Genomic DNA, 20040 nt, shown 5'->3' on the forward strand with positions numbered 1-20040 from the left:
GCTCACCGATTCCTCATCAGAGCTATACCCTCATTTCAGAACGTAAATTCGCTTTGTTTCTGAGCCTTTCTGCTCTGAGCCTGAGCATGTAACAAATACAGACAGTTCATGTGTTGCTGACACACTTAAATTACAGAGACACACTGATCAGCACAATACCATCAGTTAGCATACTCAGCTTCAGGCTTGCAGATTCCCTTGAGGCAAATGGACACAGGAATCTGAACAACTGTAGAGTTCACGAAGGCCGATATACTTCCTTGAGGTGATATTACTCCAGCATTCGTCTCCCACTACAGCTACTTCTTCAGGATACTGTAAATAACCTGAACTTGTACTGTATCTTCTTTCACTACCACAATATAGATCCCTGGTAACACTCCTTCTCTTTGCACTGCTGAACCTTGCCAGCCCCTTCCATGCTCTGTCATCAATATCCTGCACTCATTTGGGATCCTTTCCATCTGAATTTGAGGTTCATCTTTCTACTCCCTGTTCAGTTACAAAAATCAAAAGCCCAGCCAATTCTTGCAGCATTACTACATGCTGAACTACAGAACTGACCCATCTGGAGATGACACCTTCTTTCGTGCTGCCCAAAGGGCTGCAAAATGTCTTCTGGAAGGAAATGTAAACCAAATTTTATAGCCTTCCTCTTCCAAACCCTACTGAGTTGGCAAGAAAGTTGCACAGGTGAAAAGATCTCCAGATTAAGGCTGCCAGTGCTTGCCCTTGTCCCTAGTGTGGGGAGTACAGTATTAGTTTAATAATCATTGAGGATGCAAATGGAGTCTCTAGAAACATTGTGACAACCAGGCTGGATCAGCTTGTGCAGACCAGGACACCAGGACCAGATACTTCTGAAAATGGGTGATCAGCTCCCTCAGCCAGGTCTTTCTCCTTGATCTCTCCCTTGGTTGGCGTCAGCGATGCAGGAGGTCTGCTATTCCCAGCAGGAGCTTGATGCCAGGGTCTGAAGACCAGATCTGATAGCACTGGGCTCCTGGCTGACCCGTGCTGAATGCATGTGAGGGTCTGCACAGGGCTGGCTGCCGTGAATAACAAGCACTGGCTATCGATCGCGTTCTGTACTCGGCCCAGCCGATAGAAGGTAATTAATGACTCCATTTGCCTCAGTACTGAGGAGAACAATTGAGTTTGAAACTGCAACAACTGGCGGTGCAGGGAAAGCCCCCCTGGGATGGCCAGGAAAGCTGCCTGACAGGCCTGGGCTGCATGGGGACATGAGAAAACATCAGAGGGGGAAAAAAGGGAAGGGAAATCGGATAAAGGAAAAGAGCAGTCTTAACACAAAGAGTGACTTGGGAAAGGGCAGCACATGTAGCCATGAGTGCTCACAGAGTGGGACAGGGCTGCTCTAGGTAAAGCACTGCAGCAGGGACAGTGACAAAGGCAGGCCGCTCTAGGTAAAGCACTGCAGCAGGGACAGTGACAAAGGCAGGCTGCAGGAGAGGACAGGGTTGTCTCCCTGGCACAGAGGGATGGCACTGCAGCACCAGCTCAGCACCGCTGCGTTAGACAGATGCATTTCCCTTGGAGGCTTTGACAATTAGATGTGTTCTGCTGTGTCACCTGGCTGGCAGTTCTCATGCCAGTCACATTTGCTTTTATTATGACTGTGATTTTTACTGATAGTACTGCAAGGCCCAAGCTGAGAACAGGGCCCTACGAGGCAGCAGGCAGAGCGTCATGGGGGTGGTAATAGCCCCTGCCCTAAAATAGAACTGTACCTCCATGTTTGTGTGCCAGCTGCACAGCTCATGATCTTCCTATATGTTTCTGTGTCACAGAGGTCTTCCTGAAACATCAGTACTTCTGAATTACTTGTTGAGATGGCCACATCCCACCCTGAGCGAGGGTCCTCTCTGTTACCTGCAGCTAGCAAAGCAACTGTATTATGCTGCTTTGTGCTACATGTACATGATGGAGACTTTGTTTTGCAGCTATTTAACAGGCATATTCCCTGTCTCAGATGTAGTTCAGGTTGTTCCCATGTCCTCTGGCACAGCATTTCCTTGTTACCTGTCAGGATACTTCTGTGACACCCGTGGAGCATTCCTGTGTCTTGTGTCGAAGGTTTACATTTGAACACGAGCTGTGTGCTCTCCTTTGGCAGCCCCTTGGGAGGAGAGATGTTTCCTGTCACATGCACAAGGCCAGTCCTGATCACTCTGATAGCAACTGTGTGCTCTTGTAAGGGATGCAGTGACTGAGGCCATGGTTCATCTCTCAAGCTGTTTGTTGAGATGCTTCTGATTTAAGAGAAACGTGTCCCTGTGTCACAGTACCACAGAGGTTCTCTCGGCAGTAAAAGGGAACTGGGAAAGGTGGTGATGGTACCTAATAGCACTAGCAGCACATTTACTTAGGTGGCATCCCCAAACTCATGCTGCAGCTGAAGCCTTGCTTCACCACAGCAACCCTCTAACAGCTGCTTTCTTGGCAAATCCCTGTGCCTTAAGCTTTTACTCCTAACATTATTCTTCATCAGTTGAAGTGGCTGTTGCCCATCTCAGTGGCATTCTTCATGGGATCTGCTAGTCTGTCCCAAACCAAATTTTCCATGTGAGCCCCCTTCACTTTCATCCACAGCCGTTTGATGGACACCATCTCTTCCCCAAAGTCTTCTCTGCTCCTTACTGCCAGCTTTGCTCAAATCCACTCAGTTGTCACCTCCCATATTTTGTGTATTATGATATTTGAGGATTCTCCTGACAGTCCAGCTGACAGTCATATGCTGAGATGGGAACTGCAATTTTTATCTAAAACCAGATATAAGTGTTTGTCCCTTGCAGTTTCAGGGAAAGAATGAAAATGCATCCTCTATAGGTTTTGACACCAGAAAACAAACACAGGGGATTTACAATCCTTTGGTTTTGAAGAAAATATAATGATCCATGACTGCAAACGTCTCAGTGTTAGCAACACAAGACATATAAATCTGTCTTTCAGGATCATCTGTGTGAAACTTTTTCTGCTTCCTAAGTAAAATCCATATGCACAGCTCATATTATTGCTCTGTGAAGTTTGGGATTTGTGTACCCTATCATGATGAAGTCCAATACTACTGCAAGCTGTTCAGATAAGGTCCATTGTGAGGTAGCCTACAGACCTCTCTCAAAAGTTTCTCTTCTTTTGTAGATTTTAAAGCCCAGTCCACAGCAGAGCCCTCCCTACCCATCCAGAGCTCCCATCTAAAGCATTGCCTTTCTCCTTTAAACTTTTCCACCTCTCCCTATCATTCCCTATCTGTTTGCTTGCTTTGATCATTCTGATTTCTTATCTAACCCTGTTCCTTCCACTTCTCCTCCCTTCATCCCTTCCTTTTATTTCCCCTGACTACACAGGTCTTTTCTTATCAGCTGGTCCTGAGTTTCCCAAATACACATACACACTTACGCACACACACATACGCTGACACAAATAAATAAATAAATAGAAAGGTCAGTGAGCAGAGCAGCAATAACCCCTAAAACAGTACTATCAGAGGGACATGATTGATCAATTGAATTCCATAGCGGCTCAAAAATGTGGGATTAAGTAGTGTATTATACGCACAATGAGTTGAGGCATGATGTTCATTTCAAGTTCATTTCGCCAGCCCTCTGCCACCAGATCAGGCAATCAATAGGGGCAGCAGATATCATATATCACCTCTCTCCGTGCTGGGGAGAGAGCACCATAATCTCTCGCAAATTTAGAGTGACAGATTTGTCAAGAACTGAAGGGCCCCTGAATAAATGAAGGAAAAGAGACTCCTACAGCGGCTTGGGAAAACTGTGGTTTCAGCTTCTTCACACAAAGGCATGGCCTGTGCACACCCAGGAGACACACGTGCACAGGGCTTTGCAGGCAGACAGGAACGGCAAACACATGTGCATGCACGCACTAACCTGTAAACCACTCAGGACAATGCACTGCGGTAAAATCTGGTTTAATGATGATCAACAGAAGTTTGATTGGATAAGCGAGCACCCATCCTCTCACACCAAACACCACGCATGTTGTAGAGCTGCCATTCTGGAAAATCAAATATAGCCTAAACCAGTCACCATGGACAAATGGCTGCTCAGGCATGTACGGTGTTGCAGAACCTAAAGAATACAAGAACAATGATCTACTGCAGAAATACCCACGTGTATTAGCATCGTGGTGTGCACAGTCATGCACACTGACTGACACACATGGAAAAATCCTCAAAGACAAAGAGCTTCACAGGCTGCAGACAGGTTGCAATAAGGGCTGATTCAGAAACACTTGTTTTTTTCCCCAAGCCTGGACCCAGTTGTTCTGTGCCAGCTTTCTGCAGGGACGACCAGAGGGAAGGTCCTACTGGAACTGGGAACATGAACCTTGAGGACTACCCTAGTCCTTCCAAAAGCCACCCCCTGCAGTAACAACCCAGTCCATCTAAAACTGCACTGACACACACAGTGTGCAGTCCACCAAGCCTGGTCTTTACTTTGTTTTCTCTTAGTTGAATCCGTCATGAACTCCAGCTTTCAGGAACTTGAGAATTTTCCCTCATGCAAATATGCCTGAGGAGGGGACAAAATGCCAGGGATCAGTGCCAGTGAGCAGCTCTGCTCTGGTCAGTGGAAAAGAAAAAGAGAAAAGGCTGTTTGAGGGAAGGCTGCTGGCTGGGACAAATCAATATGTAATATTTGCTATGGTCTTGCGAGTGGTACTGTACTATGTTACTGTATATAATGTACTATTGATTATATCATATCATATAATCACCTATAAACGGATATATCTCATAGCCAGAAGGCAGCAGGCTCAGTTATAACTCTAGGCCACCAGTCAGACATTACTGTGCCAGGAAAATACCCCTTGGCACCATCCACAAGCTAAAAGCCAAAGTGGCAGAGTGGCATGGTTTTGGCTGTTGCACAGTGAATGCCACTCCAGGCTCCTGGGAGCATCATGTGCCCATGAGCATCTCACAATTGCATGAAGGAAGGAAAAGATCTATACAGGTCCCTCAACTACTGTCATGACAGACAGCAAGTTTCTGAGATTCACAGACTGAAAGCCACCAGGGAAGGCTGAAGTATGAGGAATAATAGTGGAAAACCGGGCAGGTAATTGCAGCGACAGAGTGAGAACCTGATCTTAGCTTAGAAAGGGTGATAAGACAGTCAGACTTGTGTCTGATAAAGCACAGTAGGTAGAGATTCAGCATGGAGGGTATAGAGGTATATCAGCATGGATGAGACAGGGGATTATAACCAGTCTCACCAAAGTTAGGCTGAGAGGTGACAGCAGAAAGATACTCAGCACAGTTGGAGAAGATTATAATGAGCAGACTTGCCTCAGATGAGATGAGGGATTATGACAAAGGAAGATACACTTCAGCTGGGACAGGAGGTTATAACAGACAGACTCACCTTGGATGTGACAGATGCTAATAGCAGAAGACTCACTCATTTCAGATAAAAAGGGGTTATAACTGAGACAAATGCACCTCATTTGAGGTGGGGGATAACAGGGAAAAAAAAGCCCCAACAAAACCAGGTGGGTGATAAGATGGTTTATCACAGGGAAAGATTCACTTTGGATGGGGCAGGGCATTTATAATGGACTCACCTGGGAGGGGTTAAGTGGGCTGTAAGAGACATGGTGTGGCACAATAGAGACAGACACCTGGAACATGACAGGAAGCACTGCACTAAGATTGGACTGTGTCAGAGAGCTATTGCAGGGACAGAGATGCAAGGCTTCTACCAGAAAAAGGCTTTTTTCCTAGTAAGGACAAAGGAACACCAGGAAGGCCAATTCTTACTGAATAGGACTAGATTTGTAATACAATAATTCAGTTTGGATAGGAAGGGGGACTGACAAAGATTCAATCTCCTTTTGGAGGGAATTTTATAACAGAGATATGGGTTGTGATAAATCACGAGCTACACACAGAAGAATGGGGTAGAGATTATAACAGAAACCAACATATGCTGGATGGGACAGACACTCCACAGAGGGAGACTTGTCTGGTGAAATATGGAGTCAGAAACAGGATCATTTGTGTTACCTGAGGGGGATGAGAGAATGAGATGATCCCCTTATACCCTAGGTGCCCATTACCTGGGCTATGAGACAAGATACAACTTCGACTGGGACTGGGGAGCTACAATAGAGACTGACTCCCTTCCAAGCCGTAAGCCCTCTTTCAATTCCAGGATTCCTCAGCCCTCTCCAGTATAGGTCCATCCTCAGCTCTTTGGTTTCTCTGTGAGCTGCCTCTCCAGTAGCCTTCTAGCGATGCTAATCGCTGTGCTTTGCTCCCATTTTATGCTCAGCAATGGAGATTTGGCAATTTTTAACACAGAAAATCACTGGAACCGAAACTCATCTCTGAGCTGAGCTCCATTCTCCACAGCCTCACTCATCCTGGGCTGCAGAGTCCCACAGAGCCCACAGGAGCAGGCCGGCTGCCCCAGCAGACAGAAGGGGGCTTCCCTCTGGTCCCTGCAGCCTCCTCTTCCCACAGGAGTGGCACAGCTCCCTGGGTGGAGGTGGAGGGCCCGCTCTTTCCCACTCTGTCCTTGTCCTGCCTCCCTTTCTGATCCAAGCCAGGGTGGTGCTAACTCCCTGTTTTCTCTGTGCCCTGCAGATGTATCCGAGGGCTCAGTTCCCAACGGAGATTCCCAGAGCACCGTGGACAGTTTGCGGAAGCACCTTCGAGGAGACACTTTCACCCAGCAGCAGCTGGAAGCTTTAGATCGAGTTTTTGAGCGTCCTTCTTACCCTGACGTCTTTCAAACATCAGAACACATCAAATCTGAGCAGGTGAGGGCCTAGCCTGGTACGGGCACCGACAGGCACCCATAGGATGATGGCAGGGAGATTCCCTCACTGAAATCACTCTCTTCCTCTTCACCCCTTGTTCTCACCCTAACCTGTAATTGCACATACACCACATTTACATTTTACAGCACCTCCTAGTTCTAAATATGTCCCTGTGCTAATGCATGTGTATATATGAGCTCTACCTTTCCTTGTGAACTTGCCATATGCGTGCACACTGTGTTCTCCCTAAATCCCCATGTCTGCCTTTCCCTCTGCACACACACCTGGAGGTGTGCAGGCGTGTTCTTGCCATGACCATGCAAATACTGCCGTGCATGTTCACCAGCACACAGCCCTGCTTGGAAACTCCTGCACTCTCATATCACATTGGGGACTAGTGAGCCACAGGGTTGGGCTTTAATGGAACATTTTCCTTTATGACTCAGAGCTGAGACTGATCCCATCTCCAACCTAGTTTTCTGCACTTCTGCAGCTCTGCCCCCCTTTCCCTTACTCCCCCGCTCTCCTTGGCCTTTTATCCCAAAAGCTGTTTGTCTTAATAAAATGAAAATCAAAAGTCTTTTTAAACCGCCCCAAGCCATAAACCAACAAAGGAAGAGAAGGAGAGGCTGGCTGTGGACTCCCTTCATCCCAGAGTCCCTGGGTTTATTACAATGAATAACCTTTATTTACTTTCATTAGACTATTAAGCACCAGCACAGTCATTTTTCCCCCTGAAACTCTGAGCAGGGCCCATAAAGCAAATCCGAAGCCTAATTGAGTTCATTTTAATTTCTCTCCGATCACAGCGAATTACTCTGGTGATAAATCAGGGGGCAGGCTCACCCCCAGTAGAAGGCCTAATTTGCAGCTAATTACAAAACTGATTTCTACAGGAAGATCAATACAAGAAGGAATTGGAAATGACTAGGCAGTCCTAGCCAAGCAGGGACAGGGGCGGGGAGGGGGCAGTGTGTGTGGAGCCCGCTGAAGGAGGGGGAGATGTGGGGAGGGTGCTGGGGAAGCACATGGAAAAAAAACGGAGCAGAAAGAGCAGAAAATCAGATTTAATTTAACGTAATATTAATCAGAGCAACTTTTCCTGCTGTTTTGTAGCCTTCCTGGTCTCCCCAGCTCCTGCGTCTGGTCCGGAGGCTGCCACAATAAAAAGGCAATTACCAGAGCCTTTCGGACAGGACACCCTTTCAGATTCAATGGCTCTCCCCCTCCCACCCTTCTGTTAGCCATGTGGCTCCCCCCTCCCCAATTTCATACCCCAATGCACAGAGTGACAGAGGCAGGGGATGAGGCTTCTTTGTTTGTTTTTAAAGAGCTAGGACCTAGGTAGCAATGGAGGGGAGGCAGAGGACTCTGCAGACAGGCTGGCTACAGCAGGCCAACACTGGCTGCTTCCTACAGCCTGCCTGCCCCAGTCATGTCACTGCAGTCCTTGTCACCAGGGCAAACACCTCCTGGCTCAGCCAAGAGGAGGGGGCATGGATTTCCCCTTTCTTCTCCCCTGGACTGGCACAGGCAGCCATCTCCACAGCACTGAATGAGGGCTTGGTCATCCCACACATAACAAGCAGGGTCTCTCACTCCTGTTCCCCTTCACAGCAGCACACTGACGGGTGGGATAGTTTTCATCCCAAGAACCCCTCACAACCCTCTTGTCACTTCGTCTTCTCTGTTTCCTCCTCCTCCTCCTCTTCCATCTGTGCAGGGGTTTGCATCTCTCCTCTTCCTCCCCCCCATCTGTACACCCTTCCCATTCTCCCGGTGCATCAATAGCGAGCTGTCTTTCTCCTCTCTTCCCCAGGGTAATGAGTACTCCCTCCCAGCTCTGACCCCTGGTCTCGATGAAGTCAAATCAAGTCTATCCACCTCTGCTAACCCAGACCTGGGGACAAATGTGTCAGGACCCCAGACGTACCCTGTGGTGACCGGTAAGCTGCCTGACCAAACAGCAGAACCAAGCTTTTTAATTTCCCTCATCACCATTAGCTTCTGCTTTTTCTGCTAATGCAAGATATCCCTCTGTGGCAAACATGGAAATAGACAGAAAGACTGTGGAGGACATAAGGGCTAAAGAGAAGCTTGACATTCAGAGTATTGGCAGTTGCGGGTACACCGAGAGGTGTGAACCAAAGGCAGGCAAACCCAGGCACGCATCGGGAACTTGTGTACCCAGATGGGGCTTAGGGATGGATGTTGGTGGAGGACAGATATATCCAAATAAGAACTGTGAATTTTTCCTTTGTGTCTGAGAACAAGAGGGTCGTGGCTTACCCGTGATCTGAGCTTGGTTTTGGAAGAAATAATAACTTAAGTTTTATTCAGCACTGGCATTTGGAAGGGGCATTTGCAAACTAAATACTGAGGTCTGCTGAATGGTGACTGCTAAACTCCCTCTTCCTCAAGCCCATGAGTCTCTCATCCCCCATATACCTCAGGGGATGTTATATGTAAGGGGCATACAAATTTCTTTTGCCAAGAGAAGCCATTCACAGCCTTCCCTCACATGTGGGGACATTAAACTCAGGTGTGCCTGGAAGAGCAGGAAATGAGAGTAAGTGCATGACAGCAGAGGAATTGGGATACACAGAAGGAGAAAGCAATTTCTGCAGCAGCTGCTCTTTTCTCGTGTCACGTGCAAGGCCTGGGCAGCACAGGGCTGTCCTGTGGCCACGAGCATGCCAACCTAGTACAGGTGTTAGACTGGCTGCCCTGTACATGTTTACAGCTCTGATGAGACATTCTGGTGCCACAGACCTTCTTCTGAGACTTTAGTTGCCACTGGTCCCTGCTCACCCAGCTACCATAGACTGCACATCTCTTCCTGGCTAGCTAAAGCAGCTGGTGAAGCCTGAGTGACTTGCTCCTCCTTTGTATATCCCCTGTTTCCTACAGCTGCTTTGGCTCCTTTGGAAAACTCATGGTGTAAGCTGACAAATAACTCATGACAGAGAGGTGAAAGTCCTGTAAGCAAGGGAAGGAGCTGTTGCTTCTTGGCCAAAAAGCTGTTCTCTGATGGCAAAGAATCAAGAGAACTAGAGTCTGTATCTCAACATTTTCTTGCAGAAGCCCCAGCTAATAGCTCCTCTGGTCAAAGCAGTTCATGGCCAAGGCAGGCAGTCATTCATAGTTCAACAAACACTTAACAAAGGCATATTGTTGCATGCAACTTCTGGCTACCACGAACTTTGGGACTGAGTATCAGTAACAGTTACCCCAAATACAGAGAAGATCCAGTGTGTGGTCTGCAAAATATCATGGAGAACCACGGGAAGGTGAACTGCATATTTAGGGAGTGTCCAGAAAATGTGGCATCCCCAGGCTTTCATGGCTTTTCCTGCTATCAGACTTGATCCAGGATCCTTGTAGCTATGTGGTTTCTTAGCCAACCAGAAAAATATGACTTAGCTGTGGCAAAATTGTTCCACCTTCCGTTATATTTGCATTTGCATATGCAAGACAAAACTCAGCTGGCACCCATCTACTATTTAGTAGATCTCCATCTCTTATAGGAAATGCTTTATGGTCTATGGAGGGCAAAGCCAGTAGGAGAGCAGTACTGTCCTTCCTTCATGGCAGGAACATCCCCGTAGCTGGATATGAAGGTGAGGCACCTAAAATCAGTTTAAGATTTAGAGGGGCATTAAAATAATTCTTTTTAGTCCTTCTGCCTAAGTGAAGATGGTGCATTCTAGCCTGTTAATAATAGGAGCAGAATTCCTGAAGGCCTGGGACACCACACAAGCTTTGGACAAGACTCTCACAAGGGGACAGCAGGAGACAGATTGGGCCTCACAGAAGACGCTGTGGGCTGAGACAGAAAATCTTCTTCATGTCCCCCCACCCTGTGCCTTTCCCACTCTGTTTCCTGCAACACTCCTAGCTGAGCTCAAGAACATCCCCATCTGATCCATCTGGATCCAAGAGTGAGAAAAGTTCATTTCAGACCCAGCTTGACATTCCCAGGTGGCAACTTAGCACTAACATCTCAATCTGTATGAGACATTTCAATCAGTGCAGAGTAACAAAAGCAGAACTATTAGCACTGGGAGCTGTTCACTGGTGGTAATGATGGGGAAACTCAGAAACTGGAAATGGAGAGGGGAAAAAAAACCCTCAACACCATGGAAGGCAGAAGGGGAAGAGGGGCAGAAATTTTTTCCTCTACACTTAGGCCAGGATCCAATGTTTGGATTAATGGTGCCATTACCCAAGAAAGGACTTCAGATAATGCGCATTCTTAAAATGTTTTTGCTGGCAATTAAATGGTTGCAGTTATTGATCTTCATCGATCTGATATCTTCAATTTGCATAATCTATTAAAGATGAATGATTCATGATATGTTTGCTGTGGGGCTGGGCAATGCTTTCAGGACCAGAGAGCTGAGGAACTCAGTGCTGCCCCCTGATCTACCCCAGGCAGGAAGGAAGAGGCTGGGAGCAGGCAGATTCCTTTGCTGTCACCCAGATCCCTCTCCCAAGAAGGGATATTGGAGCAATAGCTAGTAGTACTGAACTGCTGACTGCCTGTTTTGCTGCTACAGTATCATCTTTGAAATGCCTCTTTGTTCTTCTCCCAGAGCAGTCTGTGAGCCCAGGTGGTATCTGAAACAAATGTGAAACAAGTCCACCCATGCAGAGTACAAACTCCCATGTGCAGTCACTTCAGGATGCAAATTTATCCCAGTCTATAAGAAAGTGTTCCCAGCTCAGACTTCCCAGACAGAAAAAAAGTGTCACTAGCTCTTTACAAACTAAAGCTGTCTGGCGCTGGATTCTTGCCCTCTGTGAAGCCTTCAGAGAAAGTACCTCCTTAAAATCTTGGAATGCAGTGAGATAGTTAAGTACAGATGTTGCTGAAGTCCCTTGATCTGTCTGTGAGCTCCCTAGAACTGATGAGCTAGAAATGCTGCGAAACAGGCAGCCACCTCCCCAACGTGAGGAAGGTCTTCCTCAAAGTCCTGGCATCGATTCAACACACAGCTTAGTACCACACTTACATACAGCACAGCCTTGCCCAGTGCTGCCAATATCAAATACTCCCTTTCAGATGATTATTCTAGCGCACCTTAGATGGTCCATTTATTACTCACACCTTCTAAAGCAAGTAAACAAAAACATTTGTTTATTATGGAGCAGACAGGTCATCCTTATTTCTCCCTATTAAGTGTCTGCGAAGAATTCCCATGAACAAGCTGACACTTAGGGGCTAGCTGGGCACTAGGCTAGGAAACATGCTCTCTCTGTGCTTCATACAGAACAATGCACAAGTTTTCAACTTCCTTGTGAAGTATCAAAGAGACAAAGCTCTTAAGAGCTACCTGAGAGCACCACCTCACTTCTTCCTTCACACAAAGCCCATTAGACCAGCTACAACTTGCCTTGATGTTGCACGGCCATTATAGATAGACTGGTGTAGATCCTTGACAGTTTCTTGGACAGCATATTTGGACACCAATGAGATTTCCTAGAAGCAAAAACTGAAGCCTGAACATTCCAAGATAAGGCAAGCACATGCAGTTGAACACCAAGACAAGAACTCTGTTGTTCAGAGATGCTCTTCTTCAATTATTTCTATTGAAGGTGAACAGCCCAGGCCCAAATATAAACCTACACAGGGCTAAGTAAATACAGAAAACTTCAATAGTTTTCTTTTTACTCAGCAGTTTCCACAGATCTTTGAGTCTGGAAGGTACTCAGTAGCTAACACCCAAGAGGTGAGAGGAGGAGAACCTTAAGATTTTGACACTGGCAACAGGAGTCCTCTAAAGGCACAAGGTTGTTCACAGAAGCCTTGAATCCTTTGAGAACAAAGGTTAAGTTCCTCCTATAAGCACCATCAGAAGTCACATATTTTGGAATAGGAGTGCATGGAAGAAGTGAGGTGTCTTCAAAACAGGTTCTGAGTTCCAGGGATTTAGATTAAAAGTTTGGCAGCAGAGTTCCAACTCAATTATCTAGCCCAAAAGCTGCTCAACAGAGAGCAACTATGGGAAATAAAACACAATGGACTTTTAATGTATGGTTTCAAACTTGCTTATTAACAGACTACTAAACAGGAGGATTTACCTACTAGATGGATCGTAAAATTACAAAAACGTAAAGAAAAACTTCCCTTAATTGAATCCTAGCACTTTTAACTAAACAGACCTTGTTTGCCAGCCCACTACAGCCAGTGAGATCTACAAAGAGAAGGTAAAAGACAAGCCCAAGAAAAACAGTGCAGACAAAGCTCTTCAGGAACTTCCACCATTGACTGAAATGGGAGTAGGTATCCCCTTCTCCTCCTGTGAGGAGGTTTCTGAGTGCTTCTGTTCTATGATTAGCACCTATTAACAAGAATAGGTTACTTTTAAAATCATCACCACCCACCAAAGCAGCTACCATGTCCTGTATAGAAAATATTTCTTCCCTTCTGGGAAACAAATTTTTCGCTAAAGCAATGAATATCATTCAGGGTGAGAAGTCTTGATGACAACTCACAATGCATCAAAAAAAGGCACCAACAAAGCACAAACCCCATCAATCTCACTTTCCTCCAGACCTCCCCTCTCTGGCATAGGGTCAGATTTTTTTCAGTTTAATTTTTTTAATACATACATGAATGTACGCAAAAAAAAAAACCAAAAAACCTCAGAATTACTGATATAAAGGCTCCTTTATGTATGAAAGACATACAAAAATAGTACTTAATCAGCATCTGATTTCTATGAAAGTTGTGATGCTAAGGAAGGGGAAATCACTGGCTCCAAACCTGAATCCAAAGTTTTTCTGAAATGATAAACAATCTTTGGAGAACTCCAGCCTCCTGCAAGGTGAAAAGATATTATTTCCTTTGTTTCAGCTTAGTGAATGAACAAAGAGAATTTTGTTCAGTTCAATAACCAGGTCATTCAAAAGTAAGAAACAAACTAGGATTTGAAAAAGCAGGAGCATTTGTTTCCTCTGTCAGTGACTGAATTAAGCTTGGTGTGAAAGGATAAGATCTATTAGTTCTAAAATCAGATTTTGAAATCTGTTCAAATTCCTCTTTATATATTCCCCTTTCCTTCATTTAAAAAGTCATTTTAAAAGTAACCTTCTTAGAAAAGCTTGCTTTTCTGTTCCAGTATGTTTAGGAAGTCAGGAACTTGTGGTCATTTTATTTAATTGGCATGAATAATTACAAATACTGTTTTAAATTTAATTCTAATTTCCATCCAAATATACCTTGACACAGATCACAAGTAAAAAGTTAATAATCTAATAAAATAATAATAATACGAACTCATCATTCACTATTTTCTCATATTATAATATGTAAAGACAAATTATATTAAGCAACATAATTGCTTGAATAATTGTGCACAGATGCAGTTCATCTACTTAGCATAAACTGAAATAATCATGTTCAGTGTAAAGTTTGTATTTGTCAAAAATATTTGTTACCACCCATAAAATTCAACCTTTTAGAAAACAGCCTCACAGAGCAAAGAAAGGTAAACCAAGTTGATCCAGCCTGCCGTTTTGAATCATGATTAAAATTGATCATTATATTCAGTTGTACTTATATCACTATGTTGTCTCGCTCCAATCTAGTTTAGCTTCTGACATCAGTGAGCAATGACCCTGGTCAGGGCTTGACTGAGCTAGCTTAAGAAAACCTCTTTAACAAACTGCTATGGGCCCCAGATTGACTTTGGTGAGGGCAAATCCTGCAGATGCAGACCCATAGCTGCCAGCAGTCCATCAGCCTGTTGGGCACGTCTCTGGATGCCCCAATGCCATGAAAATGGAACATGGTAATAGTTCTTGTGGCTGCTACAAGGCTGTTATTGTCCTGCCTCATCAAAATGAAGGAGGTTATTTTCTGTGAGCAAGCCTCTCCTCTATTTAAGATGAGGAACTGGCAAAAGTAGAAGTCTGCAAATTTCATCAACTGTTTCCCATCCCTAAGAAGAGATAGTATCTTCTTATCTAATCATGGAATTTGGAAAGGCAAAAGGTGTTACTACTCTTCCCCAAGACCAAATGGCTGAGGGTGATAGATGGTCAGATGAATGATCCCTAGAATAAACAGGAATAGCTGCGGGGGGGGGGGGGGCGGCGGTGTGAAGGAATCACATAAACTATTTCCATGCATCCAGTGGAAGTTTCACTGATAATAACTTTATGATGCTGAAGGCTTCAAAGGCATATCGAAGTGAGGAACCCAGAAATGGATGGGCCTGAAAGAAATAATGTCTTCGCTTCCCTTAAATTAGCATTTAAGTGAACAATAGCAGTGAATTACAATAATGTCATGCAATGACAATAGCAGTGTATTGGTATTCCCAGTCTGATTTCCCTCAGCATAGGGACGGGACTGCAGGCTGCCACATATTCTGCTGCCAGACAAAAGCGACTCTTTTAGAGAAAATAACTTTTTCGTCTTCCCAACAATTCAGTTTTTGCCTTTTCTTTTGAGGCTAAATGAGGGATCCAGTGAGTATGGCTGTGATGAAAATTTGTGTGATGTAGAATTTTGCCCACTGAGAGAAAAGACTGTGCTTTATATCTGAGCTATGCAGCACCTGTCAGCAGATGTTAATAACTTTTGATCTCCATCAGCTATACTGGATTTAACCAGGCCAGCTGCTTGTACCACTGAAACTGCCCACTGCAGCCTTTCAGAGAAATGGAGACCTTGTGGCAATCTTTGGCCCTTTTTTGTAGATTTAGGATTACTATGAGCTAACTGGGAAGATCTATCCTACCTTATGATCAGTGGAATATCATTGTGATGAATCCTTGGAGATATACCTGTAATGAGGACTGTGTGAAAAACTACTGTGTTCTAACTACATTTCCCAGCATATATTTCAAAAGCAGCTTCTTTAAGAGGTAACATTCAAGTTCAACCCACCAGGGAATACGCATATGCTACAGTTTAAGGCAGGAAGTAGCTGCCCAACTGATGGGCTGGGATTCAAGAAAGAGGACAACAATATGAACTCAGCTGAACCTCTCTGCCAACTACACAAATTGCACATCCCCAACTCCCCAACTTTAAAGTACATCTTTCTTCATTAGTTCCATTTCAAAGAAAGGTACTTAGAGCCACTTGAAGCTGACTTCAGTGGAGTTCTCAAGTGATTAACAGAACTCAGCCTCAAAGAATGAGCCCAGACTACAAGTCTACTGGAAGCTCCATGTTTTATTCTGTAGGAAGAGTATAAAGTTTTTCTCTCTAAAGTAACACACAGACTTAGCAGGTCAGTTTACCTGGAGAGCAGCAGTTAAGACAGATCTGATCTTAAGTTAGATCAGACACAAAATCTAGGTTTATAAATTCAGTTGTATAAAAAATGGGGCAAAGAGATTTCAGAACTTGCCATCAGTGATATCACAACAGTTTTGACTCTCAGGGGAAAGCAATCCAAGGTTGTTTCTTTAAACATGTCCTTCAACAACCCACAAGTAAAGTATTGGGCTAAGAACTTGGATGGATCTGCACAGAAACTGAAAATAAACCTGAACATGCAAGACTCATTCTCCAGTCATAAGGAATACAAAGAAAAGACAAGAAAGGTACAATGAGAAGCGGCTTAGTCTTTATACACTTTTCAGTTCTAGCAAAGTTCTGTTATGATCACAGAGAAAGGAAAAAAAAAATAGGATGATCTTTATCTTCAGTGCAACTTGCATAATGCTTGCAAAAGAAAAGCTAGAAAACTAAGAGGAGAGAAAAAGTGGTTCTTCTGACATGACAGAAAACAAAAGTGAAAGATATGCTGTGTCGGTCCATGGTTGTGTTCTCTTGCATGACATCTAGGATTTGAGACAAGATTCTTATGTGGGATAAAGTGATATGGCTCCACTGCCTCTAGCGTAAACTCACCACTTTATGAATGCTAAAGAGCCAGTCATATTCTGTTTGCCCTAATGAAACTTCTCTAAGAAATGGCGAACGCAAATATGGAGAAAGATGTTTCAATGGTGGGTACAAGCATAGGATTCAAAACACCTGAGACAATATTCAGCTTTGGCACAGGGCTCCTACATGAACATAGGTACGTCTTCTCTGAGTTCACTTCCTTGTGGATAAAACACTGATGCTTATGGGATGCTGTATGGATAAGTGCTCTAAGGAGTGAGGTGCTGGGGTATGCAAATAGTTGATAGCTACACCAGGAAAAGATGAAGAATGCTAACCACTGTCAAGGTGGTGAGCAGTGTTGTTAAGTGGGTGTGTACAAGCTATCCCTTATGCAGGGATGTGCTATCTTGATATTCCTTGTTTACTGAAAGATGCAGGTTTACTGGATGCAGGTAGCCTTATCATCCAGGAAGCCATCAATGAAAAACAAGCAGCTTATCTAGTCCTGCACCCCCCCCCCCCACTTCCCTTCCCTTCCCTTGAGCAGCAGAGAGCACAATAAAAGCTGAGACGAGTCTCTGTAGCAACCCAAAGCTGTGAATCTTCCTTTCAGTCTGTCTGGCCAAAATCCCTTCATTCACAGAGGGAATTTAGGCCAGAGATCACCAGTTCTAGCTCTCCGCCAGAATAAAAGAGGAGAGGGTTAGAAAGGAAGGAAAACAGCCATAACTCAGCAAGTACAGTCAGAAGGAGTAGGAGATGCACAAAAGACATAGTCCTCTGCTGTGTTTCCAGCTATATCCTCACCCTCATGCCCCTTTCAAATTTCCCCTCCCATGACATTGAGTGGTATTTTATTGTCACTTATATACAAGGATATCGTTTGCCACTTAGAAGAAGAAAGGAACCTGGGATAGGAATAGATTTCCTCTGCTTTGGAAAGAGGTTGAAAACTCATTCCATCCTCATTATATTACAGAGTGGTATTCCAGCCTTAGGAATAAGACACTGACAGATACTCTGGGGTTCCCTGATGCAGCCTTACTGAGGGATGCCCCTTAAGACACAGACAAGCCAGTACAGCACTGCTCCACAGCTTGCTAGAACCAGCAAGACTTGGGAGAATAACGGGCAAGTTCAAAAGTATGAAAGAATTAGAGAATGGAGAAAAACAGAGGTGAAAACAAAAAAGGTGCAGCTGAAGTCTGAGGTGGTTAAAATGAAAAATGGGACTGTGCCATTCACAGGTAGATAGATAGATCAATCAACTGATGTCATCTACACTGACACACAATTCACTGCTGGGGCAATTATTCCAGCATAGCAGTGGCAGAAACTATATGGGAGACAGAATTCAGGGGCTTTTAGTCAGGGGAGAGTTGGACAACAAAGGAGTAAAAAATGGTAAATGTCATTCCCCAGTAAAGATACATGGGATATAACTTATGACTGTGCAGTTGCAGAGCACAGAGAGAAAGATGGACAGATAGACAAATAGATACATAAAAGTCTGAGTTTTGGTTGTGCAATCATTCGCTGTCTGACCTTAGCCTCCCCTACTCTCCACAACTCTTAGAGGGAAGAGTGTTTAGCATTATTGTGTCCCAGTCTCTTTGCTATGTTACTGTTGACTTCTTTATCCCCCCGCACTGAGTAAGTGGTGCTGCCTGTGGAAGGTACGAGGAATTTTTCTTCATAAGCCTTGATGTGTTCAAGAGAGGGCTGGGCTCATCTCTGTCATGAGCCTGACAGGGGCTTTAACAGCCTCACAACACTGGGACAAATAGCTCCTGGTCCCTTAACCCTTCTCAGCTTTGCAAGGCAAGGCCTAGCACTGCTGTTCCCATTGCAAGGGCTTTAAAAAGTCTTTCAGGCTGAAATCCTCTCCGTGGTGGCTGGGCAGAACGGAAATCCAGGGGCTGGATCAGATTGGCCTAATGCTACAGCAGCTTAAGCAGTCTGTTTTACCAGAGATTATGGTTTCACTTACACAGAGCGCCTGAAAAATGCTGTGGTTTAGGAAGGATTATAGCTGAAAATTCCATGCTTTAAAAGAGAAATAAAGCAGGGGAGGGACTAGGAAACCCAGTGTGCCTGAGGGCTGTGCAAACAGGATTAACCTCTGCTCATAGCACCTCTTGCTTCTGCCCACCCATGCTTCCTGTGTCCATCCCCTTCCCTGCCCTTTCCTGCCCAGCGGCTCCCACACCTTTGCCCTCTTGCACTACAGAGATGAAAAAGGAGCCTGGAAAATACCCAGGACCAGAGTATCCCTAGTTTATTTAGCTATGACTATCACATGCCTTCCTTGAAAAATACCACTCCACTTGCAGCCCCTGAAAGCCAGGGGAACTTTTGGCCCCCTGCCTGCACATAGATCCATTCATCCAAATCATCTAGTATCAACATTATTTGGATGAAGGCTTCAGCACCCCTAGGCTTCTGGTGGTGACTCTGCCTGTCTGTCCTGAAGGTAAATCTGTGCACTCCTTGCCATCTGATGACAAAGAACGCAGGAGAAAAATAGTCCTGTGGATTCTCCATCTACAGAGACCAGCATGTGAAGCCTCACTGGTAGGACTGTAGGAGAGTATATTGGTGTAAAAAGCAGAAGCTGGGTGCCAATGTGCTGTTTACTCTGGTGTTTTTAATTAACTGTGCAACAAGAACCAGACACTCCAGTTTCTATTCCCCATACCCACCACAAAAGGTCTTTGCCAAACAGAGCTTCCTACAGCAAAAAGGGAAAAGAAGTTACAATCCTTTCTTAGCATACCAGAGACTTCATGTAAGTGAAATAAATAAAGATGAACTGTACACCTTTTCGCAAGGACTCATCCTTCCCAATCATCTGAACCATGAACATATGTCTCTGCTGCAAAGGCATCTCAGTAATCAGAGACCTTTGCTGGCCATCCTAGTTAAGAGGTACTTGGAGAAGAGCACAGATGGAAAACTATAATTTTTGCCAGGTAGCAAACCTTTAGGAAACAAATGCCTTAGGATAAAGAGCATTTGCAGATAGAAACTGCCCAGCCCTTTATTGTCTAGGTGAGCACTGCAGCCTCGCAATAAGGTGCCTAGAGTTAATTAAGCCAGTTCTACATTAATGAAGTCAGATTTATGACCTAATTATATGTCACATTTATATTTCTCTGTATAAATCAAAACCACCAGAACTAACTTATTTCATTGGCCATTGGCAACACTTGTCATCACAGCAGAGAGATGACTTTCCTTTATTGACTGTAATGTGTTTACCTGAGGGTGGAGGGTTTGCTAGACAATTTGAATGGGATCTGATCGTATCATCCATACTTTGTATTCAGGTGTTCAAATACAGGACTATATAACTGCTGACCCAACCACAGTGG

At 44.7% G+C, this 20040-nt stretch overlaps 1 protein-coding gene across 16 annotated transcripts in view; it reads left to right on the plus strand.

Moving 5' to 3' along the window:
• PAX2 (paired box 2) overlaps positions 1-20040 on the plus strand; it is a 96560-nt gene that overhangs the window by 63576 nt on the left and 12944 nt on the right. For all 16 annotated transcript variants that reach the window (XM_057425702.1, XM_057425693.1, XM_057425696.1 and 13 more), the window contains 2 exons: positions 6638-6813; positions 8633-8759. In XM_057425702.1, coding sequence (XP_057281685.1) covers positions 6638-6813; positions 8633-8759 — 303 coding nt within the window. The remainder of the gene's footprint in view (positions 1-6637; positions 6814-8632; positions 8760-20040) is intronic.

Source organism: Pezoporus wallicus, unplaced genomic scaffold (assembly GCF_028554395.1).
Source record: "Pezoporus wallicus isolate ANWC-B61680 ecotype Strahan unplaced genomic scaffold, APGP_CSIRO_Pwel_v1 contig_7892, whole genome shotgun sequence".
NCBI classification, from domain to species: domain Eukaryota; kingdom Metazoa; phylum Chordata; class Aves; order Psittaciformes; family Psittacidae; genus Pezoporus; species Pezoporus wallicus.